This window comes from Hippocampus guttulatus, chromosome 3, assembly GCF_054856545.1.
Source record: "Hippocampus guttulatus isolate MCC_2025c chromosome 3, RoL_Hgut_1.0, whole genome shotgun sequence".
NCBI classification, from domain to species: Eukaryota; Metazoa; Chordata; class Actinopteri; order Syngnathiformes; family Syngnathidae; genus Hippocampus; species Hippocampus guttulatus.
The window spans coordinates 15,762,393-15,780,028 of NC_141263.1; the positions used below are offsets into that span (position 1 = coordinate 15,762,393).

At 39.2% G+C, this 17,636-nt stretch overlaps 5 protein-coding genes across 8 annotated transcripts in view; all 5 read left to right on the forward strand.

Moving 5' to 3' along the window:
- Positions 1 to 1,349, forward strand: part of LOC147207644 (heterogeneous nuclear ribonucleoprotein C-like 1) — a 36,040-nt gene extending 34,691 nt beyond the window's left edge. For both annotated transcript variants that reach the window (XM_086107846.1, XM_086107847.1), the window contains one exon: positions 127 to 1,349. In XM_086107846.1, the coding sequence (XP_085963972.1) occupies positions 127 to 165 (39 nt within the window). In that variant the 3' untranslated portion in view covers positions 166 to 1,349. The remainder of the gene's footprint in view (positions 1 to 126) is intronic.
- Positions 1,350 to 2,088: 739 nt separating this feature from the next.
- Positions 2,089 to 4,723, forward strand: uraha (urate (5-hydroxyiso-) hydrolase a). The gene is made up of 4 exons (XM_086107059.1): positions 2,089 to 2,157; positions 2,297 to 2,427; positions 4,050 to 4,185; positions 4,393 to 4,723. The coding sequence occupies exons 1-4, from the start codon at positions 2,104 to 2,106 to the stop codon at positions 4,480 to 4,482; spliced, it is 411 nt and encodes a 136-aa protein (XP_085963185.1). The 5' UTR covers positions 2,089 to 2,103; the 3' UTR covers positions 4,483 to 4,723.
- A 763-nt stretch (positions 4,724 to 5,486) lies between these two features.
- On the forward strand, positions 5,487 to 9,947 carry pdcd5 (programmed cell death 5). 2 transcript variants are annotated; one of them, XM_086107050.1, is made up of 7 exons: positions 5,487 to 5,671; positions 6,429 to 6,469; positions 7,006 to 7,067; positions 7,201 to 7,292; positions 8,498 to 8,572; positions 9,257 to 9,328; positions 9,403 to 9,947. In XM_086107050.1, exons 1-7 carry the CDS (start codon positions 5,606 to 5,608, stop codon positions 9,445 to 9,447), a joined length of 453 nt encoding a protein of 150 aa, XP_085963176.1. In that variant the 5' UTR covers positions 5,487 to 5,605; the 3' UTR covers positions 9,448 to 9,947. The 2 variants fall into 2 exon arrangements, with proteins under 2 accessions (XP_085963176.1, XP_085963177.1); XM_086107051.1 differs by lacking the exon at positions 8,498 to 8,572 and having other exon boundaries at positions 5,490 to 5,671.
- A 134-nt stretch (positions 9,948 to 10,081) lies between these two features.
- mvda (mevalonate (diphospho) decarboxylase a) lies at positions 10,082 to 14,416 on the forward strand. 2 transcript variants are annotated; one of them, XM_086107048.1, is made up of 10 exons: positions 10,082 to 10,528; positions 10,655 to 10,725; positions 11,567 to 11,681; positions 11,772 to 11,918; positions 11,992 to 12,191; positions 12,294 to 12,368; positions 12,623 to 12,841; positions 13,173 to 13,288; positions 13,410 to 13,518; positions 13,791 to 14,416. In XM_086107048.1, exons 1-10 carry the CDS (start codon positions 10,459 to 10,461, stop codon positions 13,932 to 13,934), a joined length of 1,266 nt encoding a protein of 421 aa, XP_085963174.1. In that variant the 5' UTR covers positions 10,082 to 10,458; the 3' UTR covers positions 13,935 to 14,416. The 2 variants fall into 2 exon arrangements, with proteins under 2 accessions (XP_085963174.1, XP_085963175.1); XM_086107049.1 differs by lacking the exon at positions 12,294 to 12,368.
- Positions 14,417 to 15,412: 996 nt separating this feature from the next.
- cyba (cytochrome b-245, alpha polypeptide) lies at positions 15,413 to 17,626 on the forward strand. Its single transcript, XM_086107636.1, has 6 exons — positions 15,413 to 15,524; positions 15,790 to 15,859; positions 16,252 to 16,326; positions 16,416 to 16,499; positions 16,613 to 16,694; positions 17,026 to 17,626. Exons 1-6 carry the CDS (start codon positions 15,467 to 15,469, stop codon positions 17,212 to 17,214), a joined length of 558 nt encoding a protein of 185 aa, XP_085963762.1. The 5' UTR covers positions 15,413 to 15,466; the 3' UTR covers positions 17,215 to 17,626.
- The last annotated feature ends 10 nt before the right edge of the window (positions 17,627 to 17,636 follow it).

Below are 17,636 nucleotides of genomic sequence, written 5' to 3' on the forward strand. Positions count from 1 at the left end.
ACGGACTTCGAGGAAATTAAGGAAACGTTCTGAATGCATAGTCTCAACACCACCGCGTAATCTGTTTTCACTCAAGTCATTCTGAGTGTGCCGTTTCATAAAGCTTCTCTTTGTTTTATGTGGCAGATGAACAATCACAGCTCAGACCCCGAGGAGGAAATATGAGGATTGAAGAGAACAAAGTGCAGAAGACACGGATGGAGTAACAAATGTTGTGGAAGAGAACAGCAAACGATCAAGCCAATATCTTTATTCCACTGGGAGTGCACATATCAAACAACACTGTAAATTTGACTTGTTTCTGCAGCTATAGCTGTATTTTAGAGGGAAAAAAAGCAACAACACAAATGGAAATATATTCATACATGCAAAGGAGAAGATGTTTTAGGATGGACTGAGCCGGAAGGAGTTAAATCTTATTATTTGTATCGTACTGGTAGTTGCGAAAGACAGCTGGAGGAAGAATCCTGCAACCGTTTGCATTCCTATTGTGCTGTGCCACTGTATTTGCATGAACACAAATGCTCCCAAATCAAGTAACGCAGCGTTAATCCAAATGAGGTATTGGAATCCCCTGGTAAAAACGTCAAAATAATCTGGTTCTAATTTCTGTTTATCACAATCATTTAAACCTTCTTTTGAATGGCATTGAACATGTCAGGCAAGATCATACATGGCAATTTTTTGCGTGGCTAAATGGACAAGAATGTTTCTGCTGCCTCGTGGGTTTTACTTGAGCAAGGACAGAAAAAGAATGATTTAAAAGGGTCCTCAGTTTAGACTTTAGTCCACTTAACTGAATGAGGAACACATGCTGTTTAAATAATGTGTGCACCTCACAAACTTAGTATTTTTAGAATGCAGTATGAATGTACTGTTTACATGGAAACTAATTCTCCGTCACTCAAATACACATGCCATACATTTAGGTATTGAATCTCACAGTGCAAATAATTTGTAGAGATGAGTCACTCACATGGCAATTACTCAACAAAGAGGGCAATTCTGTTATTCTGTATGTATTAGTATCTGCCAGTTTGGAGTCATTTTCATACTTTTAAAGAATTATGAAAATGCTACAACTCTCCTCCACTGTGACTTTGGCACAGTCGTGTCAAAGTTCTGTGACCCAGGTCAGTGTGTAATTTTGTGCATTATTGTAAACTTAACTGTAAGTGTTCAACTGTCTAATTTCACTTTTGCTTTATTTTGTACCAAAAAAAATCTGTACAGAAAACAACTGTTATTATAACTTATATGGTGTTACATGTATTTTGTCGCCATTCTTCAGATGAGCCAAGTGGAAAATACTCATTGTCACTAGTAAAGGTATTTTCATATTGACTACACAGGTCATGGGAGTGTGTTTTTATTTCACTGATGGGGGGCATGTGATGGCATGGAGTGCAGTGATACCTCAATATACGAGTTTCATTTATTCTATTACTGTGCTTGTAACTCAAAACAATTCTATGATCTTTCCCCATTGCAATGAATGTAAATGCGTCTGTTCCAGCCTATCCCCTAAAAATAAAACTGTAGCAATGTGGTTTTTTTAATGAGACGCGCATATTGATTGTGCATCGTTCTGAAGCACTGTACATCTTATTTGCATCTTACTGCGGATATATCAAAAACAACAAAATAACAAAAACAATTTGAACAAAGACTGACTGAGACCAAGACTAAAAGGGGAGTCATTCAGTAAAACACGATTTTAGATGAAAGCTTGAGCCAAAATAAGAGTGCATCCGATATCCATGAAACGACCCAGAGAGCACAACACACGAGAACTCACGTCACCCATTGCATTATTGTCATCCAGAAGGAATCCGTTGATTACGTTTTGGTTGTCAAAATCATTTTTTAAAAACCATTCCAGTATATACTGTAAATACACGACACACATAAAACAACGAGGTAAGCCTAAAATGAGATAATTATGCTCCTCTTCACGTGGTTCAACAACAGAACTGCCCACTTTGACAGATTCTGACAAAGTACAAAGTGCTGCAAGCAAATATGAGGAGGAGCTTATTACTCGCACAACCAGTTCGTTGCTGGCGAATGAAAGACAACCTGCGATTGTATTCATCAGCGCACATGAGTGCAAACAGGTTACAGCAACTCAAGAGCCATATTTTTCCTGAAAATAAGGTAAGCATATTATGTGCTTCACAAAAGATCATTTTTTGACACTCTTTGCAAAGGGATTACCTCCTTTAGAACGTATTCTTTAAAGTATTTCATGTCTGGAACTATATTTTACCGAACTAATAAGGTGATTGTCTAGTAGATCAGAGTAATGGCGAGTCCTCTGACCACACACGTGCTGAACACTGCCAAGGGGGTTCCCGTGGCCAACATCGCCCTCAGCCTACATCGACTGGACCACTCAACTGAAACGTGGCTGTTGATTAACGCCGGGTAAAATATCCATCCATCCATTTTCTTGTCCTCACTAGGGTTGCAAGTGAGCCGGAGCCACCAGCCAATCACAGAGGGTGTCATCCTCCTACCCTGCCCCATGAGTAGGAAGTGGAATTGAAATGTTTTGTCTTTTAAGATGTGAGCAATGCTAGCATTCCCACATTGTTTACTTCTGTGACCGCCAGAGTTCAAATTGGGGTTTTAAATTTGGGTTAGGGGTTCAAATTAGGGTTTGAAACTATAGTTGGGGTTTTAAATTAGGATTTCAAACTATGGTTAAGGTTTCGATTGAGGGTTCTAATTTAGGTTCAATTTATGGTTTAAAATAGAGTTTAGGTTTCAAAGTAGGATTTCAAACTCAGGTTAGGGCGTTGAACTATGATTAGGGCTTCAAATCATGCTTTTAAACTACAGCTAGGAATTCCAACTTGGTTCAGGGTTTCAAACCAGGAATATGCATATTGTGGGGCTAAGAGGATAACACACACACACACAGTCAAACACACACACGCACACACAAACCTTCACCATGCCGCAACCAAAACCTTTTGGCCAGTCGCCCCAGGCATCTATTATGCTGTCCAATGCACTATACTGAAGGCAGATTTTGATGTTGCAAAGAGGTACTGCATATCTAATCAATAAAAAAGGATATAAACCACAAATTGATACAGTATATTTCAAAATCTAGGTAACCAATATTGGCGTGAGCGCAGAAAATGCAGAAGCTCTGTGCACCAGGGATGGCAATTTTCCGCGGATACGCGGAAATCCGCCGTTTTATTTCTTAAATTGATCATTTTTGTGAATCGTCTAAATCCGTTGAGAAAATTTTAGGGGGGGGTCAGGTACCTTATCGTCGAGTTTTCACGAGCTCTCCCGATCAGTCTTTCCATCTTCCGATCGTAAACAGCCCTGCGATTGGACGTGTATGATGTCTTACTTGTTGTGATTGGTCGCCCCGTCCAGGCCACGCCCCTTTCCGCTTTTTTTCATCACTAGCCATTGCCATCCCTGGTGCACATACAGGATGTATAGCAGAAATAAAATAACCCTAACCTTAAATAAAATAGAATCCATACATCTAATTGAGAAGTCATGATGGTCTAGATTAGAACACAGGTGTCAAACCCAAGGCCCGGGGCCCAGATCCGGCCCGCCACATCATTTTATATGGCCCATGAAAGCAAATTATGTATTTTAAGTTACATGATCCTTGCTAAAATCTATATCAAAATGTCAAATTGTCAGGAGTAATAAATAACGTTGAGATCTTGCTGTAATTTTGTTACCCTGTTTACACTTACTTGAACAAACTACTGTACTATAGTTGACTTGAGTGATTTCAAAACTTAGTAAGACACCAATTTGTTGTGTAGAAGTAATGATACAATGAGACGATTAAACATTTATTTGGTTTCACTGTCGTAACGGCCCTCCGAGGGAAGACTTAACTTTAAAGTGGCCCATGACAAAAATGAGTTTGACACCCCTGGTCTAGAAAGAAATGGACATTAATTTTATTTGTAAATGTTTCTCTTTTGATGTCTGTAGTCAAGATGAAATCATAATATTCATGAATAAAATCCGACATTATTTTGTAACTCTTGTTTAAACAGGCACACAAATGCTGATGGCCGTTTCCCTGGACTCATCACAAAACAGGAATTTCTGTGTGGTGTGTACAAATTGCGATTTGAAACCGCTCGGTATTGGGAAAGTATGGGTGAGCCCTCCTTTTACCCATATGCTGAGGTGAGACTTGCTTTTGAATGAATGTGCATTGAATAACCAATCTCTTTCATTGTTTTCAATGATGTGACCACTATTATAGGAAGGCATAAACATCCTCATTTCTGGTACTTTTTACCACATTTCTGCTGCAGTTAATTCATATTCAACATTACTGACTGTCATAATTACCGTGCCAGTTGAAAACATTTGCATTGTGTTTTGTTTCAGATTGTCTTCACGATAAGCGACCCGGACCAAAAGTACCACATACCTCTGCTCTTGAGTCAGTATTCGTATAGTACGTACAGAGGGAGCTAGAGTCCAAGTGTCTTTCTCTGTCTTGGAAACATTCATCTCATTTGACTGACATGTGTTGTATAGCCATTCCACACAAATGTGCCAAACTTACTTGTATTCATTCCAAGAATAGGGTGTCACAACCAGTATTAGTCTTTTAAATTAAATTATGGATATGTAGTGATGCATTTAGGTGTCATAATTTAAATCCACTTCATGTATGTTTTAGATTGTGAATCGGATTATTAAACATGGTACTGTACATGCTGTCTGTTATATGTCTTCCTTTGTAAGCCGGATGACTGACGCAGTGTGTATGTATATCGATTTTCAAAATGTGAGACCCCAAAAATAACAAGGAAAACAAATCTGCAGGTGTGTGCTTGCTGCTCTTGCATTTGATGTCTTCATATGTCTTTTATGGCAACATTTTCAACCCACGAGTACGTCCATGTTAGATCCAATGAGACTTAACGTGCAAACTGGCTGCTCACAATTTACAAGGGATCGACCAGAAACAGCAAAAAATGTGCACAATTGCATGTCATTCCACAAATTTTGAGAAATAATGTACTGAGGCAAGATTTTTGGAGGACAAGCAGGCAGGTACTTGTATGCAGTGAACATTTCATCGAAGAGGAGTTGCTTCCAGTTTGAGAGGGGGCACGCTTCACAGGTGACAAAAAAATGCCATGCTGAGTATTTTTAATGAGGTGGGAAATGAGCTTAAATTTCACTTTAAGAGTTACAATTAATCACGAAAGTGAAAGTTTACCTTACACGGTAACGATATTTTAATTTACCCTGTAATTGTTCTTTATTTTTTATTGCACTAAATTGGATTGTTGTATTTCCATACCTGTACTTTAGGTTTTTGGAGATATCCTCGTTAAATTCTTCATAAGAGTAAATGGGTGTAGCTCTGTCGGTTCCAGTCTGCCCGCGACCCTCGTGAGGCTAAAAGATTAGAAAACGGATGGATGGATGACTGAAGCTCTGTGTTCGATAGCTTTAGCCTGTAGTTGATCGGTTCTCGGGGTTGATTACACTCCCCTGAACTAGCTAGGGCCTCGCCCGCGATGCCATTGTAGCGTGCACATAGTTTACAATTTCATACCATTTTCGGTCTACGCTATCAAAAACCATGGCAGACGACGATTTAGAGGCAATTAGACGGCAACGAATGGCTGAACTCCAGGCAAAGCACGGCGTAAGGACAAAAGAGTGTCTTGGAAGCGCGTTAGCTCCCTAAAAAGGAGATGCTAAGAACGCAAGGCTGCTTGCTAGTTTGACTGAACCTTTCATCTAGATTGTAGTAAAATAGAGCTGTCACATCGCCGATATGTGTTACTATAAAGTGAAAGTGACGCAAAATGGACGTCAAGTATAATATGCGAAGTTTACGATATGGTCGTATTCAGTAAATCTTCAGAAAGTTGCTAGCTAGATTGCTGTCAACATGACAGTGCACACCCCTCTCATACTGGGACTGTAACTTGAAACGCTAATAGCGTCTTGCTTTTTACCAGTAAATATACGAGTCCTTCAACACAATATTGAAAGCCAAACAATGTTTTAAAATGCAAGCTTGTAGCATGGAATTAGATCGAAGAGCTCCCTTGATTTTTCCATCAGATATTCTGCTGCATAAACGTAATACACAAAGTGCTGATGCACTCCCACTCATGATATATTGTTTTAAAATCAAATGATGATCAGCATATAACCATGCATTATATGCGTCTTAAATAATACAGCACCGAATCGCAACAAACGTTTTCAACTTGTCATTACACTTTTATAAGATGCAGTCTATGTCCAACGCCTGTGAATTCTACAATCTAATGTCAGTTTTTAGAGCTTGATTCAAAGTACAATCGTAAATTGTAAAAATAACCAAGTATTGACTGTATTTTCGTCTTCTACGCGGAATGTTTAAATAGTAATTATGTGCTCTGTTGCTTCAGGATTCCGCAAAGAATCAGCAAGGAGAGGAGGCCAAACAAAGGTGACATAATAAAGATTACCTTACAGTGCATGAAATAACCAATCCAAATTACGAAGGAGTAATAGGCACACCGAAGATGAAAAAAATAAGTGTGATTGTCAAGATCAAGATGTCAACACAAACCCAAACAACAATACAAGCTGTTGCCATCTCTCCACTAGGCCTGCCATGTTTTCATTGCCTAATATAATTACATACTTATTCAAAACACTTCTTGTTCAAAGTTAGATGATTGGGCAAACCTAACAAAAGTGGAGATTTTAGTGCAATTGCATTATAGTGATCGTATATGCGTGAAGCCTGCTCAAATTAGGAGCAAAATGTCTTCAAATGCTAGAGCAGTGCAGTTGCGATTGATTCATGCCCCGAGAATTATTTTCTTTGTGTCCCTAATACTCCTCCTCAATAGATTTCACATTTGAGTTGGTGTTATTATGTCATAAATAATTGTGGAATAGTAACATTGTTTTAACATAGACATTTCAAAATGATATTTTTGCTTATGTAGTTAAACAAATGAAGTGTTTGATTCACAGAGAGACAGAGATGAGGAACTCCATATTATCCCAAGTTCTCGACCAGTCTGCTCGTGCCAGGTGTAAGTCTTTTCCATAAACTAATAACATCCTTTCAATGTTAAATTTGTTGTTTGCCTCTCTGTGTTGATGATACAGCTGTTTGTGTCTCTCACTCATGACTATGTTTTTATTTTTTCCCCCCTTTCCCTACAGTGAACAGGCTTGCTTTGGTAAAGCCGGAGAAAGTCCGTTCAGTTGAGGATTATCTCATTCAAATGGCGCAGTATGGTTCACTAGCAGGGAAGGTACGTAAATGAGCTAAAGCTTGTCATGTATTTGTATTTATTGTAATTCTTTCATTGCTGTCGGGCAGAAAAGTATCTCCAAATTTGGTCAAGTTCAATTTTTATTTTTCAACAATCAATACTTTTGTTTAGGGCTGGGCAAAATAGAAAATATCATCCATCACTACATAGGCCCTTTTATATTATGATTATGATATGCCACTTTAGAGCTATTTTCCATTATTCTATTTTAAAAAAAAAAAAGTTACAACGCGCTACAACTGCCTGCCTTTTCTCACTTGAGTTTGAGGTTACATTAAACCGACCTGTATCAAATTAGAAGTTCTTCTAGTGCTGGTGTAATATAAAATGCGCAAATGTAAACAGAAGAGGTACGGTAGCCTACATATTTATACAAATGTAGATAGATATCACTCAAAATAGGAACCATAAAAAAATGTTTCAGACGATTCATCCATCCATTCATTTTCAACACAGTTTATCCTGAACCAGGTTGCGAGGGCTGCTGGAGCCTATGCCAGATAACTTCGGGCGGAAGGTTGATTACACCCTGAACTGGTCGTCAGTCAGCTGCAGGGCACATCGAGTGAAGACCAACCATTCACACCCACATCCTCACCTTCATTGAGTGGGAACTGATCCCACGCTGCCCACACACAAGCCAGGCGAGCGTACCACTACACTAGGGATGCCCAAACATTTTGGACTGAAGATCTACTTTTCAACCAACCTCCCGGGGTCACCCCTTACCGGCATATACGCACGCACGCCATGATGAGAAACAGCCTGAAACTGAGGCATGCGATGCACTTTTGCAGCCTGTTAACTATCGTAGCTCACACGTACCGTTTTAAAGTGCTTCCCTGGGCCCTCCTAGATTCCTATTCTTTGCCCGTGCCCTCGGTGAATTGTACACGAAGAAAACTGTGAACGAGAATAATGACGATAAAAGATATAGCGTAACAGCTCTGATTATAAGCTGCAATTGCAGACCGCTGAGCGCTAACAACTTCCGGTGACGTAATCACGCGCCACCGTAAATTCAAGATTTACCTGCTTAATTTAATTTATTTATTTAATTATTTTTTTGCAAATGAGACTGATAGGATGATTAGGGTGCAGTTTACATTAACACAAAAAATATATTACTAACATGTACAAAGACACACAAATGGTTGTTTTTTTTTCTCCTCGACACTCCTCAGATCTACTTGGGACCTGTCTTAGATCTACCGGTCGATCAGGATCGGCGAAATCGGCACCCCTGCACTACACCATCAGTGACTCAGATGAAATTGATTAAAACCTTGTTATTTATTAATTTTCATTAACTGTTAGATTTCATTTTGTGCAGTAACTTTCTCATCTATGATGACAACGCATGTGTCATAATTTTCACTTGCCGAGTTTGCTGTTTAGTCTGCCACCTGGTGGCAGCTCCATGATACAAGCAGAGTGAGTGAAAGCTTATCTCCATAAACTCAAGCTGCTTTTGTCGTTCTTCTTCGCCGTTTGTTGTAATCCAACATAAGAAACATAAAAAGAGGACGTGACAAAAGGCGCGATAGGAGAGAAGTGGTACTATTTTCGCGATATCAATCGTCATATCGCCCAGCGCTACCCTTGTGGGAATGGGATTTTTACAAATTATTGGATGAGCTAAAGTGTTGAAATATTTGGAGATTTTAAAAATAACGCATTTAATTATTTTTAAAAGGTGTCTTATATTATTGTTTTTATTATTTCATGCTTTTGGAGAAGTGAGGTTTCAGCCCGACAGCAACTTTGTTTTTTCCTCAGACCATGTGGTGGTGGTGGTGGTTTTTTTTTCCATACCAGATTTATTACTCCACAGACAAGAATATATTATTTTCTTTTGTTGATCTTTCCCCAGAATTAATCAACTTGGTTAAGGACGCTATAACCACTGTGTTGTAAATACAATTATTTTTTCCTCTTTCCAGATTTCTGATTCGGGCTTGGTTGAGATCCTAGAAAAAGTCAGCAAGCAAACGGAGAAAAAAACAACAGTCAAAGTATGTTCCACTAATAGGTGACAGATTAATCTTAGCAACTCGGTCCTAATTTATCCAAACACTTTTTTTCTCAGTTCAATAGGCGGAGGGTGATGGATTCGGATGAGGAAGATGATTAACTCACAACTGGACCTGTTGAATGAACCGGGAAGTGAAGGCGATGTGTTTCACAGGAACTCTTTGACCATTGTGTTCCTGCTAGCACCCTAAATTGACACACTTTTCATAGTGTCTCTCTGGAAATTACACCGCAGAAGGGGAGAACAATGAGATGAAATTGACTAAATGGTTTGAGAGGTGTTTGATAGAATGCACACAGTGTCAAATATTTTTGGTTGTGGTTTCATTTCACATTTGCGTTACTCCTTTTGAATTCTTGACAACACATGACTGTTTTACTCTCCTGCTCAATTTTCATGAGATTCTTTTCTTCCCGGTTTCAAAAGTTCACCCACAGAATCTTGGAGGGAAAAAAAACAGCACATGATGTGTACTTATATTACAACTCATTATTCTCCTACCTGGGCCAGAACCATTGATCTTCTTTTTGCAATCATGTTTCGTACATGTTTACACAAAATAAAAACAATAAAAAAGGCCTATTTTCTGCATTCTGTAAGTTTGCCTATCTCAGATCATTTAGCATGAGAGGCAGGGCACATGCTTTATATTAAATACATGTAAACCAAGGTTGTAACTTATAACCACGATATTAAATTTTGGACTTGCATTTTTGATATACAGTAACGCCAATGTTGATCAGAATTTAATGTCCTCTTTGTTACTTGTAGTACAATCATCCAAATTAATATGCTGTGATGCTATCTGGTTCTTCGCAATAGTAATATGTAATTCACAATTCAGAGTACCGGTAAGTGGGATGGTTTGATGGGCCGTTTTCGCACCAGTGTGGCCAGATAATCTCCCATTGGCTACTGATACTGTTGCGTCAAGAGCATAATTCTGATTGGTTACACGTTTGGCCACGTGTTCAACATCAACCAATCATGAACCCGATCATGGTGGCTCGGTGTTGTCAGTCATGTTAAGTTAGCTAACTTTGCTGCTAAACGCATTTTAAAATACGTATAGAAGGACTTTTACAAACTCTGATTTGCAGAAATAGAAATATGCCCGAGGATAGCATGGAGAACACACACACATGCACAGCTCCCGTGAATATTGCGGTTATTAAATACTGTAAGTACCCTGGCTCACTTCGGATAAAAACGGTTTATTGTACAGTTGTAATTTTAAATTTAACGGATTGTATTGTACTATCAATGTTTTAGCATTCGATAAAATGATGTAAATGTATGTTTTCAGGGGGAAAGAGACACGAGGACCTAATTCTACCCATTAACTCATCGTTGAGTGTAACGCTTCATCAACATCAGGTAAAAAAAACAAAATAAACAAAGCAAACATTAAAAAATACAGTTGATTGACTAAACATTTTCTAGACTTCGATTTTAAGGCAGCCAATCAAATCCGACATACAGGTATTAAAAAATAGGACATGTCAAGCTGCCACACTAAGAAATTAATACTTATTTTCATGTTTGTCCGAGAAGCACAGACATGTTAAATCGCATGTGTAATACTGCAGGAATTGGTCGGTTACTCTTTGTATGTACTGTAAATGAGATTCACAAGACAGAGCAACATTATCCTGTGAATATACTTGCGTTGGTCCTTCATTTATATCCCATTAATTGCAACGTGCAGAGGAACCCAAGTCACGAGTGAGAGTTTTAAACTCTAAATTTACCAGAACTGATGAAAAAAAATGGGCATGCAATTACTGCTATCATAAAAGACTACTACAACATACTGTACATTATGATTTTAACTTTCTTGGACCCCTCACTCTTATCCTGCTGGATATAAATGTATGTTTTCATACATTACTTAACACATTTATTACACCACATGTCTTGAAGAGACAATGCGGCATGACGACATGCTTTAATGTAGATTGCTCAGATAATGGATGGATGGATATTTTTTTAACTGTTTGGGCAGGTATAAGGACATTCAAACTCATTTCAAATGTTGACACAAATTTGAGGTGGCTCAGTGGGCTTCTCAGACAAGTAAGAAATTAATCAAGCATTTCCAAAAAACAGAATATATTATTATTGGTGTTAGTTGTTGACAGCTGTGCCATTAACCTTAGATTGGATGGTGGTCAAATGCATTTGTTAAACAATTGTGTATTGTATTTTCCATCTTCAGTTGAAAACAACCACGACAGTGGCCACCAGTAAATCTTTTGAAGAAGATCGACTGTGGCTCAACGGCAAGGAGGAGGATATCAACCATCCAAGACTACAGTCCTGTCTGAGAGAGAGTGTGCTTTTTAAACTGCTTACCAATACAGTATAATATAATAGCTTAACACAATGAAGGATTCTTACATCTGTGTATCCTTTGTCTGTAGTTCGACGTCTTGCCAGGAAAAGACGTAACGATGATGATCCCGGTTTGGATTCAACTTGTTTGTCTTACAAAGTTCACATCTGTTCCATCAACAATTTCCCCACTGCAGCTGGACTTGCTTCATCCGCAGCAGGATTTGCTTGTTTAGGTACGTTGCTGATTTGCATTCAACATCACTATTTAAAGCCCCTTACACACTGTTTCTCCACTTTTTGTTCCAGTATACACACTGGCTCAAGCGTTTGGTGTAGAAGGGGAATTGTCTGGAGTGGCTCGTCAAGGTTCAGGCAGTGCGTGCAGAAGTATGTACGGGGGATTTGTCCAGTGGCTCATGGGGAATCAGAGTGACGGCAAGGATAGTCTTGCCCAGCAGGTGGAGCCAGAGACTCATTGGCCTGCGCTGAGAATACTCGTGCTTGTGGTATGAATGTGGGACTCCTTTGCAAGAGGTTGAAGAAGGGAGGGTTGGGGCAACAATACAAGTTATGCCAGTTCAAGACAATCGTCTGTATTTGTTTGACAGGCCAGTGCTGAGCGGAAACATGTAGGCAGCACCTCTGGCATGCAAACTAGTGTGCAAACAAGTCATCTCTTAAAGGTATTTTTTTTAACTTCAGCACACACCCATATTTCTATACTTAATTTTCAACAAGTTGTCGAGGGTTCACTTGGACGCAGTGCTCAATTTGTGGGAAAAACATAAAAGTTGTGAAGGTTGGCAATGTGACTGACCTGTCCTGGACTGGCTAAACTGAATTTACACTTGATCAAAACATGGTCTATATGCTCCAGAGATAGCACATTGGACTCTCGTCCAAGATGAAATAACCTATAAAATTCTGTGTTTTGTAGCATCGTGCCGAGTCTGTCGTCCCAGACCGTATGGTTGAGATGATTAAAGCAGTGCGTGGGAAAGACTTCACTGCATTCGCTGAACTCACCATGAAGGACAGTAACCAGTTTCATGCCACCTGCCTGGACACATACCCTCCTATATTCTACCTCAACAGCGTATCTCATCAGGTCATCAATCTGGTCCATCGATACAACAGTCATTACGGGCTGACCAGGGTGAGCAACACCGCGGCCGGGCATCCTCCAAAGAAACGTCACCATGCTGGAGACAAGTGATAGAATTATGTTTTAACACAAAAGTACAGTTTTTCACGATTGCTTTTAGTGTGAAGTGTACTAAAACTTGAATACGATTCAATGAAGATATACAAATCAGAAGTAATCTAGATGGCTGCTGTTACCAAATACCCCACTTGTCTAACTTCCTTGTCGTTGCTATTCGGAGAATGTGTGTGCATGTACTGTGCAGCTGTATTTTCTGACATGTTGTGAGGATGTGAAACTTGTGTGGTGTTCATTGTATGTGATAGTCTGTGTATTCCTGTAGGTAGCCTACACTTTTGATGCCGGGCCCAATGCCGTGATATTCACTTTAGAGCAGTACATTTCTGACTTTATTCAAGCAGTCCGACATTTCTTCCCTCCATTGACCAATGGTGGCGAGTGAGTAGACAATTGTCAATTATTATGTCCCTACATTGAATGATTTTTGTGTTTAATGTTTATGACAATGGTGTTGCTTGTATCCCATTTAGAGTGTGTCCTGTAACTTCCTTTTGTGTAGGTTTATAAAAGGTCTTCCAGTTCCTCATGCAGATCTTTCTGAGGAATTGAAACATGCCATTGGATTGGAGCCCATGCCTAAAGGAATTAGCTACATTATCAGCACGAAGGTATATATGCACACACGCATACCTAAGTCACACCCACGTCACGCTTATTGCTGGTTGAAATTCCATAGTTAAATCTAGGGATAATTTCAAAACGTACCCTAGAAGTGATTTGGTCACATTAGTATAGTCTCAAGTTTGTCAACAAAATTTACTGAGGCGACTCAAAATTGTTTGGTGTATTGTGACATTTTACATCAAAACATTGACACTATCCCTATAGATTTAATCCTTTTCCTGCATGACATAACTTTTTTTTTGTTGTTGTTTCAAAGCCTGGCCCAGGTCCTCGTGTTGTGAAGGATCCCACACAGCATCTGCTTGGACCTGATGGATTACCTAAGAACACTGTTAAGCAGGATTCACATAACAGAAACGGACATAAAAACTGTGACGGAGATATCACCGCAACTCTATAGCTGAGTCATTGCCACATTACAATTTTGATGCTGTGTCTTCCTTTAGCAATCACATTGTCTTATATTTTAAACTGTTTTGTGTGCTCTTTTTCTATCGTACTAATTTGAAATGTTGAATAATGATGAGTTATGTAAGGTAGGCTATGATCGAAAACAAAACTCAATTTTCGTTCATTTTCACAAGGCATTGAACCATAAAATGTGTGCTGTTTAAGCAACGCTATCAAATTAGATATGATCATATAATCTACAGTGCGGAGATCTGATCATGTCATTGAAAACATTGTCTTACACTGAAATTAAAGACAGTATTGTACGAATGTCTTGCTTACACTGTTACTCTGTAATTGTGTATCAGATGCTTGCAAATGTGGCAGGGTTAAATTGTACATTATGAACAGGTACAAATGCAATAAAAACCACCCAGGTGCCTTCAGTACAGTATATTAAAAAGAAACCAAGCGGTTTATTTGTGAACATTGTATAGGGGTCATTCTTGGCTGTTGCTGACTGACTGACTCTGCTCACACAAAAAAATACCTTTGTATGTTAAACATGTTTTTTTTTTAATGTTGGTTACTTTCAGTATAAATCAAATTAATCATACAGTCCCTAATTTTAAAACAGCTTCACAGGGCTTCACCAGCCCACAGTTCATGAAAATCAATAATCTTGTCTGTGTCCCCCACCTGAGCAAGGGAAAACTCAATTTGGGGTGGGAAGTTAAGGGGGCATAGAAGAATCCCCATTAGAAGCATCGTTCAAAGAATACCAGGCTGCAATGGATGCCAAGTGGGCACCTTTATAATACTATATAGTATGGTGCTGTACAGTGTTAGTCAAAACGGCATGAAAGCTCATTGAAATTAAATGCAGCGCTGCAGATCAACACATTCCAGGAGGTGGATGTTGGTCAGGACCTGTCCCGGTTGGACGGTGCAGATTCCCATCAATCATCGCCACCTTCTCCAAGTTGGATGGATATTTCTTGTATCAAGAAGTTACAAGAAATAGACGAAAACCACTGTTTCTGTTTAATTATAGTTCGGGATACTTATCTCTCACCACCAATTAAATTATTTGTTAATTTCTTTACATTTCGGTGGCTAATACAGTATGTCTTATGGACGTCATTTTAAGGGTGGTGTAATGATAAAAAAGACTAAAACCAGTCTATTACCACTGAAGGACTTTTTTTACTGCCATTTTCTGTTCATGTTAGTAGGAAACCACGATAAAACGTTTTCATTGTAAGCATTTACTTTATTTTAAGTAAAATAAAACTTTTTTCACGAAGATAAAACGTTTTCATTGTAAGCATTTACTTTATTTTAAGTAAAATTTAAAAAAATTCACGAAAAGGGGATTCACGGACGTAAATCCATCACTCCAATATGACGACGTTGACACCGAAAATGACGTAAAGGGGGCGTGTCTCAGGTAGGCTCGAGCCCTACTTTATTTCCAGCTGTCTGGGCTCACATTTCACATCAGAGAAAACATTTCCTCGTTGAGGTTGCACCGAAGCCAACATGGGGAAGATTGAGTGGGCTATGTGGGCCAATGAGCAGGCTCTGGCTGCTGGACTCAGTAAGTTCATCTACTTTTACATCGACTTGATCCTGTTTTTCATTTGATTTTAGTTTACTTATTCGGATATCATACGAGTTGCCACTATTTTCTGTAGCTATTGATTTGCAAAGTTTTAAATAACAAACAAATCTTACCAGTATTTAAATTCCAATTTCCCATTTTTTTCTTAATTCAAATCACTGTTACTCAAGTATTCATTTGTTTTTGTAGATTAATGAGTGGCCTGGAATGTGATAAGCATCTTCCTACTTCCTTCTTGCAGTTCTCCTTACCGGAGGCATTGTAGGGGTGGCAGGGCTGTTCAGAGGGTGGCAGTTTGCTGCCTATGCTATGTATCCTTTGCAATTTCATCAAGCACCTTTAGCGTAAAGGTATTTAACTCACTTTGTCTCTTTGTGAAAATGTCCATTTTATAGACCGGGAATGTCCTCATCAGTTTTAACCTAAATTACGTTTGCTTGTGACTTGGATAGCTTTTACACTGTATAGCTATACCAAATCAATGTCTACGCTGCTGCAGAAATATGATAAAATGTTGATTAACTACTGTTATCAATTTAAAGAAGTCACAAGTTTATAGCCATATACTCAGTGTCCTTCCCTTTAGTTTACTTCAATAATGTCAGAGTCCATGAGGTGATGTATGTCCAGGAGGCTTAATTCCTATGTAATTATACATGTTGGCAAACCTGGACGTTAGCAAAGCCTTGACAGTGTTGTGCAGTGCTGCTGGCCTCTTTGTGTGTCTGCTGGAGTACCCGAGAAGCAGAAGGGCAAAGGGCACTGGTGTGGAACGAAAGTAAGTGATGCCATTGCATCAATCAATCACATTAAGGTCGAAATTGGGGAGTGGTTAATGCTCATTCTCTCCTAATGTTCTGTTCTCAGGTGGCAGTACGGTTTGACTGTGTGTGTGAAAGCTTTCGGGCCTCTGACAAGGAACTACTACGTCAGAGCATTTTTACATGCTGCGTGAGTTGAAATACATAGCCACTTTTCTATGCTTGACAGCATTCCTTCCAATTAAAGACTTCTCTATTGTGTTGCTACATCGACCGAAATAACGACTTCCGTCTGTTTCCCAGGCTATGTATTCCTGCTGGGTTTATACTTGCTACTGTCCTAGGATGTGTCTGCCTTGGTATCGCCAGCCTCATTTACCTCTCAGTAAGTCAAATATTGCTTCAGTATTTCTACATTTTATTCAGCCCATGCAGGAAGTTGGTAGAAACGGTTACAAGGAAGAGATTGTTTGATTCCTAGCACGGCTCTTGAGCCATAGAGCCGATTTCTGCATACCTGAAATCTAACCAGGAAGAGGTGCGGCTGAATTTATTTGGTCCTTGTGTCATTTGCCCAAAAAGTTTCTAAATTATTTTCGCAACTGGTCCACAACACAACGAAATGAACTTGAAATCTACTTTTGGGCATGAGGTGATCATTTGGTTATTGACGTTTTTATTTATTATTTTTTTTGTCCTATTTCTTGCTATTTAAGGCGGCCATCCATGGGGAACACTGGGAACCCATTCTCCCAAGGGTGGAAGTTAGAAGACCAGCTCCAAGCATTAAGAATCCCCCTCAGAATCCTCCACCAAGACCTCCAGCAGAGATGCGTCGGAAAAATATCGATGACTTGGAAGGCGCCTCTTACGACAACCCCATGGCTGTCATTGATGAGAAGTAACCGGACTGGTTTCCTTTTCATCATCCTGCGGTTTTGCTGAAATGCTTACAGAGGTTCAGTGAACCTTGTGACTACTGGTAAAACCGTTCCATCAATCGGTGACAGTGTGAATGTTACTTGTTGGGGGGGGGGGGGGGGGGGGAATGTCACAATGCATACGTTGCAGCTGCTAAATGGATCACATATAACAACTACAGATGTTTATATATCTACGCTTGTGATTTTTCTTTTTCTGATCCCTCAGCCTTATCTATTAGAGCTTTGCATCCACTGGAATGCAGTTGCACACACCCATTCATGTAGTTCTATTCCTCAACAATTCGTTTGGGTGAATTTGACATTTAAAAAAAAAAGACTGTACTATAGTTTTCTCTACATGATGTAAATAAATCATTATTTTGTCAGGTCTACATTTCAACGTG